This window comes from Calidris pugnax, unplaced genomic scaffold (assembly GCF_001431845.1).
Source record: "Calidris pugnax isolate Ruff unplaced genomic scaffold, ASM143184v1 scaffold358, whole genome shotgun sequence".
Classification (NCBI taxonomy): Eukaryota; Metazoa; Chordata; class Aves; order Charadriiformes; family Scolopacidae; genus Calidris; species Calidris pugnax.
The window spans coordinates 1-9180 of record NW_015091091.1 but is presented as its reverse complement, the minus strand read 5'-3'; the positions used below and the strand labels follow the sequence as shown (position 1 = coordinate 9180).

The following is a 9180-nucleotide window of genomic DNA, read 5'->3' as shown; positions in this document are numbered from 1 at the left end:
GGTTACGCCTCATTCAGGGGAGCTGTGCAGCAAGGGGAACTTCCACCCCACCTTACAAAGAAATGCGCTTGCATTCCAAAATACAGCCATGTAGTTTGAAAAGCACTGGAAAAATAAGGTTTTTTTAGTGAAAGTATGTGACATGTCAGTCTAAATAGTGCAATTTAGTTTCCATTATAAACTGTTATTCTTTACAATATACTGGGGCAGAGCACATGACAACACATCTGAAGCAGTATATTGAAATGAAGTTCTATCTTGCCAGAATTCCCTTTTCGGAAACACCTTCCTAGAGATTACTGTACTGATTACTAGAATCAAAAACTGAAACCTCCCCTTAGTGATACCGTAAAAGCCCAAGAGCCGAAAGTTGAGTCTGTAGGCAGACAGAAGTCCTACACCCATCCCAGCCAAGAGAAGAGGGAGACACCTGTGGGTGTCCTGGAGGTCTGTAGCCCCCTGCAGGGCTGGGATGTCTGTTTCATTCCCATAATGTTTTCTCATGACCTTGTGTGCGTGCAGGACAGCTACAGAACAGGATTGCTTCTGAGCACTTGGGTGTAAGCAGTGATTTTTACCGATGCCCTCACCTGGACACTAGTGTGAAGGAGGAAGTTCACTGAACACACAGCGATGAAGAGACAGGATGAATGGCACGTGTCTGCAAGTGTAGATCAACACACTTCATGAATGCGGAGGCAGGGACGCTGCTCCCTACCTCCAGTTCATCTGAAGTGAGCATTTATTCCAGCAGGGCTCAAAGAACATCCTCCAGCCACTACAGAGGGTGCCTTCAGCACTCCAAGAGCCAATGAGTGGCCTATTATAAAACGCAAGCTCCCGAGTCTCAATGAGTGTTCCCTGGGCAGCAGGAAACAGGGAAGAGCCTTAGCAGATCTGAAATGAAGGTCCGTGATAGAAGATAAAAGGGGAAACAAGGGAATTTTGAAAGGGTCAGAGCCATCACACCCCCAAAACTTGTGCACTTGGGTAACTGTTTGGCACTGCGCTGGAAATACCAGCCCCTACACAGCTCTGCACACAGATCTGCTTCTCTATCCTGGCTTTGAGAGGAGTTTCGAGGCTGTCCTCACAGTGGACCTGCCGCTGGCCAAGGCCAAGCTGATCACCGATAGTGGTAGCACTTCTGTGAGAACATATTTAGGAAGGGGAAAAAACGTTGCTGGGCAAGAGCAATTGCAGCCAGAGAAAGGAGTGAGACTGTGTGACAGAAACAGCCCTGCAGACACCAAGGTCAGTGAAGAAGGAGGGGGAGGAGGTGCTGCAGGCACTGGAGTGGAGATTCCCCAGCAGCCTGTGGTGAAGACCTTGATGAGGCAGGCTGTCCCCCTGCAGCCCATGGAGGGCCATGGTGGAGCAGATGCCACCTTCAGCCCATGGAGGACCCCATGCTGGAGCAGGTGGATGCCCTGCCCATGGAGGACCCCATGCTGGAGCAGGTGGATGCCCTGCCCATGGAGGACCCCATGCTGGAGCAGGTGGATGCCCTGAAGGAGCCTGTGACCCCATGGAGAATGCATGCTGGAGCAGGCTCATGGAAGCACCCATGGACCAGTAGTGAGAGAAGCCCATGCTGGAACAGGTTTGCTGGCAGGAGCTGTGACCCCATGGGGGGACCCACACTGGAGCAGTTCATGAAGAGCTACAGCCTGCAGGAAGGATTCATGTTGGAGAATTTCATGGAGGACTGTCTCTTGTGTGAGGGAACCCACACTGGAGCAAGGAAAGAGAACAAGGAGGAAGGAGCATCAGAGACAACATGATGAACTCACTGCAACCTCCATTCCCTGTCCCCTTCCTCCATTTGGAGGCAGGAGACAGAGAAAACTGGCAGTGAAGTTAAGCCTGGGAAGAAGGGAGGGGTGGGAGAAAGTGCTTTTTAAGGTTTGGTTTTATTTCTCATTATCCTACTCTGATTGGTAATAAATTAAATTAATTTCCCCAAGCTGAGTCTGTTTTGCCTGTGACACCAATTGCTGAGGATCTCCCTGTCCTCATATTGACCAACAAGCCTTTTGTCATATTTTCTCTCCCTTGTCCAGCTGAGGAGGGGAGTGATAGAGCAGCTTTGGTGGGCACCTGGTGTCACCAGGTGCATGAAAAAAAGGACCCAAAAAGATGTGAAAATAGCTCATCTGACAATCAGGGAGGGGAAGCTGCAAAGAAAGGAAGAATAGAAATATCAAAGGAAGGAAAAGACTATGTACAGAACTTGACAGTAGCATTAAAAAAGAGTAAATTGATAAAATAATGAAAAAATAAATTTAGGCTGCTATTTAAAATAAATGATCTACTGAGCTTGAGTTCTGTTAATGTCAATCAAAGGAGCTGGGATGGTCTCTGACCTTGCCACCTCCAGCATTTGTCTCTGCACCCCACAGAGTGTGAGAAAGTGGGAACCTCTCCGAGATGGGCAGATGTTTGTCCTGCTGGAGGTGTCTGTACCTGTGCTGGGGGCTTCATGTGCGTGCGTGCAGAGCTCAGCTTCAGTCATCTTTGGGAGCAGTGAAGAAGGCAGGTGTGGAAGGGAGCGACCTGCCAAGGCACGGGTTTGATGATCCCTTGAGTTCCCCTGTTTCTAAGCCTTCTTGTGTTGAACAAGAAGGTGTTGGCAGCACCAGCTCCTCAGCACTGGCATCTGGCATGCTACCACATTGGAGGAGCAAGTCGTCCCAGCCATTCTCCCTGCTGCCGACGGCCTGTGGGCTTGTGGCGGTGTCATTGTGGAGAACTTTCACAAGAGGGTGCAGAGAGCTGATCTTTCTTCTGCTGTTTTCGGCGGCTGGCATGTTAACGTGGCAGTAGGAATCACGGCGGCGTGCTCCTGTGTAGATGTCTGGTTGTTGGTCTCCCAGGAAGCAGCATTTTGAAGGCTGCTGCGTAACACATACTCCTTCCTCCTTTGGCTGTGCCTCGGCATTCAGAGGAGCCCGGATACTTCCACAGGAGGTGTGAGGACAGAGACAGACACAGGCACAGAATGTGCCTGTCAATAGATCTCATCCCAGCACGATGCAGAGAAGCTGTTCCCGAGGTGAAGCGGTGTTTAGCCCCCAGGAAATGCTTTGTCAGCTTTCTGCTTGTGTCTCGGAGACACTTCGGTTTCAGAGAAGGGTGACCTGAAACCAAGAGGACGGGATCAGTTCTGACACAGGAAGGACTTTGTTAATGACAGCCTCTGTTTACATACAAACCCATCCTCACCCTCCCTCTGTGCCCTGAACTCCGTGGGAAGCAACTTCGTGCCGTGTGTTCGGGACCGCAGGAATGATTGGTTTCAGCATAAGCAGGACCCGAGGGTCAGAGCTTCTTCCACAGCTCTCTCCATTCTGCTTTGCCGGCTGCTGAGGATGCTCCAACTTCAACCTCTCTGTCCCAAGGAGCAGTTCAGCAGTCTACGTCAACGCACACACGCCTCACCAACAGTTACCAGGCTGAAGGGTGCTGGGTGTGCCAACCAGGAACGTTGGAAAAAAGACATTTGTGTGCAGTTCAACACAACGCTCCCACTTTGGGAATGTCTCCAGGCACCATTCCAAATGCAGATCGGGGTTTTGGGAAGCCTCCTGGCATGAAGTGCCTCGAGTGCCCTCCCCTGCCCCTGCAAGCGGCTGTTGCTGAAGCCAAGTAAGGAAAACCTGTGTCCATGGCAGGGAAGGAAGAGGTGACGGCTGGATTACTGCCTGCCTCCCCAAAACACAAATTAGGGATATATTTTCACAACAAGCTCCTGCCCTTTCCCCACTGCGTGCCACACACAGGGCTGTCGCTTGCACCACTACCCTCTCATCAGAGTGGGACAGGACAGCCTCCTGACCTTATCTTCTACTCACTGTTTTCTGAGCGCAGGCATTGACCTCCACTGAATGTGCACAAGCATTTGAACGTTAATTGGGTGGGGGCTGATTCCAAGGAAAGGGCTTTGGTCTGGCTGCGCAGAGTGTGAGTAACAGCCATCAGCTCTGATAATGAGTGCTAATTGTCCTCACGCCCAGCAAGAGGCCATGCCTTCCTGCAGCTGGGACAAGTGGGTGATGCAGGCAAAGAAGAGAAGGTGTTGCTAAAGAAGAAAAGACCTTGGGCAATCAAAGAAAACAGATGTGTTTTATCAGCCTGTAGATGACAAAAAGATACAAGGAACCTGAAAACTGGAGCATTCAGCTCAAACTGCAAGGTTGCTGGTTGTCACAAAGTGTTGAAAACAAAAAGTATGTGTCCTTTAGGTGAACTTAGTTCATTATAATGTGAAAACTACACCTCCAAGTCTTAAGCTATACACCTCCTTGATGAGAGCCCTGCTCACTGAGCATGTATAATAATTTAGGGATTTACAATTCCTTTAATTCGAAGCGAGAACACAAGGAGACAACAGGACCTTATTGTGAAATCATGAGCTGCCAGTGATAATTTTTGTAAATTTTTGTAAATTTTTGTAAATTTTTGTAAATTTTTGTAAACTATGACAGCTTGCGATTTATGACCCAAGCTGCTCCAGCTTTGTGGGATTTCCACCTAGCACCTGTAATGAATAACTGAAGAAGATTTGTTGCTGATCAAATCTTAGGATTATCCATTTCTGTTGTACATCGGGTAAGAAAGTCCTGACTTTGACTATAATGCTATCCAAATGTGTCTATGTAAGCGAATGTTTAGCTTTGTACTAACCAAATGCATGGAAGAGGTGGCACAAGCTGAATGTGCCACCACCACTTGGAAAACTCACCTGAAGCCGGATTGTAATTTACTGATCAAACAATTTAAGCAAGAGAAACGAGCCCATTGTGGCTCCTAACAAGAAGAGACGTCCACAATATTATAGTGCCAAACCACATGGGAATCTCCTATTTTGACAATCTAAGCTTAACCCCAATGTTATCTCTCTTTCAACTCTGTACTAATCAATCATGCAGAAGGGGAAGGGTATGAACTCATTGACAACCGCCTGGAAGCAAGACAGACCAGATGGAGTAAAGGTAACGGAGAAGCAGAGGGGCGTACTGAAGGTGTCGAACCCGACCTCCGTGAGGATAACAAGAGCTATTCAGCTGGCCTGAATTTGCCAGCCCTTGGTGGAGCTGCGACTCCCCGGCCGCCCAGCGCTGCTTTTGCTTTCCACCTTAATAAACATTTAGTGAATCTATTTTGGACTTAGTCTTTTTTTATAACAACCCCATCTAACGTAGCTTCTTTTATAACTCCTTTCCAACGCCGGGCAACTATATCAGCGGAGCCTGGAGGAGGTGTGAAGCAGCGGCCGGGGGAGCGGCGGGGGCAAGAGGGGGGTCATCAAACATGCGGACCTTATGACGCATGGCTCTTTGTAGATTCCTTGCCCCATCCTGATCTTTCCCGGTATCCGAAAAAGTTGCACACGCTTGTAATGTCACATTTTTCTCTGCTCGCATACTTGCTACTGTATCTGTAAGCAGGTTCCATAACGTCGCTAGAGGTACCAAATCCTTTTTCCCAGAGGAGATATCCTTCCATAATTCTTGTCCAAGACTATCCCATGTTGCTGTCTCGAAAATATCCTGGGCATCCCTTACTCTGCCCGTTTCTTTCGCCCATAAAAGCAATTTCTTTAAAATATCAGGGTCATATTTAAGTCCTCTCGTAGAGAGGAAATGTTGCAAAAGCTTCAAAATACCTTGCTCTTCATAGCTTAAATTATTACCCATGATGACTTATGACCCAAAACGCATTTGGCTGCTCACCTTCTTTTCCGTGGCCACGATTCTCATCTCTCGGCTGCCGGCTTCTTCTTTTTCCTCTTTTTTTTCTTCTTTTTCTTTTTCTCTTTTTCTCTTCTTCTTCTTTTTAAATCACGAACCATCAGACGCTCAACGTCTTTTCTCTCGGCCGGTTTCTTCTTAAATCACAAACTGTCAATTTCAATAAGAAATTGTGTGCTGCCCGTGGGGACCCACAGTGGGTGCCATTTGCGGCGAGACTCAGACACAGACCAATTTGATCATGCTGAAGACCACTTTATTGTTTTAACAAACTCTTTTATATCTTTCTTACAAACATGTGTCCATGTATAATTGATTCACTTAAAGTGCAACAGTTCATGATTGGATAACTTCCTCCTTCTTTGTTCTCTGCGGTAACTTCAGTCACTTTCCTCTGCTGGCTATCTGACAGGTTGTCGTGGTTTGGCCTCAGGCGGCAACAAAGGACCACGTGCAGCCGCTCACACACAACAGAGCCCTCACGGCCACGCGGCCGGGAGGGGAAGATGGGAATAAAAAGGCAAAACTCGTGGGTTGAGACAAAGGCAATTTTAACAGAACAGAACAAAGAGCAATAACAACAACAATAACAGAGGGGTATACAACCGCGATCACGATACCGCCGCTCGATACCGCCACTCACCGACCGCTCCCGGGACGCCCCCGACCACTCTACTCCTCCGGGGGTCACCGCCTCCTCCCCCCAACTTCCTGTCCCCTCCCCTTCCCGGCTAGCTCCGGCTACCCCTTGGGCATGGCTCACATGGGATGGAATACTTGTGTCCCTCCTAGGTCCTGGGGAGAATTAACGTCATCACCGCCAGACCCAGGACATCACCCCCAGGACATCCACCCCTTATTCCATACCATTTCATGCCATGCCCAGATCCTACAGTTTCCAGTTGTATACTGTCAGTTTCTCCTGACACATATATATATATACACATATAGGTATAATGTCCTTAGTCTATGGGCCATCACTCTAAAATGTCTGTTGAGTTCATTTAACCCATGACTTCAACCTCCATCTGTTAGAACAGTCTCTCAGGGCATGCAAGATGGTGTATATTGGGGCTGGACTGTTGCATGTTGTATCTTTTCTCTGGGCCTTGTGGCTGATGTATCCAGTGTAGCTCATGTCCATGGGTTGAAGATGTTGGTCTCATTGAAATTGCTGGGCGCCAGCTGCTGAGGTCAGTTCTGGTCTCTTCAAGGCTGCACCGTACTTGATTTCTCATCAGAGTCCATCAGTCATTAGTTGGGTGATTCCTACTATAGTACAACCAATAGCAGTCACCAAAGTGAGATGGCAGGGTCATTTAGCAATTAACATCATACAGTTTCATTCATTGGCTATTCTCGCCCAAAATCAGGTTCCCGTGTGGTACACACTGCACTTCCCCATCCTTCCTCATCACCCACCGAGTGCATCCGGGTCCTTGAGCAAAGGCAATTCCACGGACAGGTTTGCCTTTGCCTGAGGCAGGGCTGACCCAGACTGTCTTCCCTAACACATTCTTCATGTGCACCACAGGGACTCTATCTCCCTCCACGGTACGTGGTGGTTTAGACTGGGCAGGGCCAGCTTGGTTGCTAGATCCCCTGGTGTTAACTGGCCAGGTAGCCTTTGCTAAATGTGTATCCCAATTTTTTAAAGTCCCACCACCCATTGCTCTCAATGCAGTTTTTAACAGTCCATTGTACCGTTCTATCTTCCCAGAGGCTGGTGCATGATAGGGAATGTGGTAAACCCACTCAATACCATGCTCTTTGGCCCAGGTGTCAATGAGACTGTTTCGGAAATGAGTCCTGTTGTCCGACTCAATTCTCTCTGGGGTGCCATGTCGCCACAGAACTTGCTTTTCGAGGCCCAGGATGGTGTTCCGGGTGGTGGCATGGGGCACAGGGTATGTTTCCAGCCATCCAGTGGTTGCTTCCACCATTGTGAGCACATGGCACTTGCCTTGACGGGTCTGTGGAAGTGTAATATAATCAATCTGCCAGGCCTCCCCATATTTGTATTTCAGCCATCATCCTCCATACCAAAGGGGCTTTAATCGCTTGGCTTGCTTGATTGCAGCACATGTCTCACATTCATGGATGACCTGTGCAATAGTGTCCATGGTCAAATCCACCCCTTGGTCCCGAGCCCATCTATACGTAGCGTCTCTCCCTTGATGGCCTGAAGAGTCATGGGCCCATCGAGCTAAGAATAATTCGCCCTTATGTTGCCAGTCCAGATCCACCTGAGCCACTTCAATCTTGGCAGCCCGATCCACTTGCTGGTTATTCTGATGTTCCTCAGTGGCCCGGCTCTTGGGTACATGGGCATCTACATGACGTACTTTCACAACCAGATTCTCTACCCGGGCAGCGATATCTTGCCACAATTCCGCAGCCCAGACAGGTTTGCCTCTGCGCTGCCAATTCTGCTGCTTCCACTGCTGTAACCACCCCCACAAAGCATTTGCCACGGGCCCATCGAGCTAAGAATAATTCGCCCTTATGTTGCCAGTCCAGATCCACCTGAGCCACTTCAATCTTGGCAGCCCGATCCACTTGCTGGTTATTCTGATGTTCCTCAGTGGCCCGGCTCTTGGGTACATGGGCATCTACATGACGTACTTTCACAACCAGATTCTCTACCCGGGCAGCGATATCTTGCCACAATTCCGCAGCCCAGACAGGTTTGCCTCTGCGCTGCCAATTCTGCTGCTTCCACTGCTGTAACCACCCCCACAAAGCATTTGCCACCATCCATGAATCGGTGTAGAGATAAAGTACCGGCCATTTTTCCCGCTCGGCAATGTCCAAAGCCAGCTGAATTGCTTTCACCTCTGCAAATTGGCTTGATTCACCTTGTCCTTCAGTGGCTTCTGCAACTTGTCTTGTAGGACTCCACACAGCAGCCTTCCACTTCCTATGCTTTCCCACAATCCGGCAGGACCCATCAGTGAACAGGGCATATCTCCTCTCATCATCTGGTAGTTCATTATATGGTGGAGCCTCTTCTGCACGCATCACCTCCTCCTCCGGTGACATTCCAAAATCCTTGCCTTCTGGCCAGTCCATAATCACCTCTAGAATTCCTGGGCAACTGGGGTTTCCCATTCGAGTTCGCTGAGTGATCAGTGCAATCCACTTACTCCATATAGCATCCGTTGCATGATGTGTGGTAGGGACCCTTTCTTTGAACATCCAACCCAGCACTGGCAGCCGAGGTGCTAAGAGGAGCTGTGCTTCTGTACCAACCACTTCTGAAGCAGCTCGAACCCCTTCATATGCTGCCAGTATCTCCTTTTCTGTTGGAGTATAGCGGGCTTCGGATCCTCTGTGTCCCCAACTCCAAAACCCTAGGGGTTGACCATGTGTCTCCCCTGGGGCTTTCTGCCACAGGGTCCAGGTAGGGCCGTTCTCCCCAGCTGTG

At 49.1% G+C, this 9180-nt stretch overlaps 1 protein-coding gene across 1 annotated transcript; it reads right to left on the bottom strand.

Annotated features, from left to right (window-relative positions):
- Window positions 1–7501: 7501 nt before the first annotated feature.
- LOC106897295 lies at window positions 7502–9106 on the bottom strand (the record flags this gene model as incomplete). The annotated part of the gene is made up of 2 exons (XM_014957868.1): window positions 7502–8204; window positions 8485–9106. Coding segments are annotated over 2 exons (1043 nt in total), but the record flags the coding sequence as incomplete, so codon positions are not given.
- Between the last annotated feature and the right edge of the window lie 74 nt (window positions 9107–9180).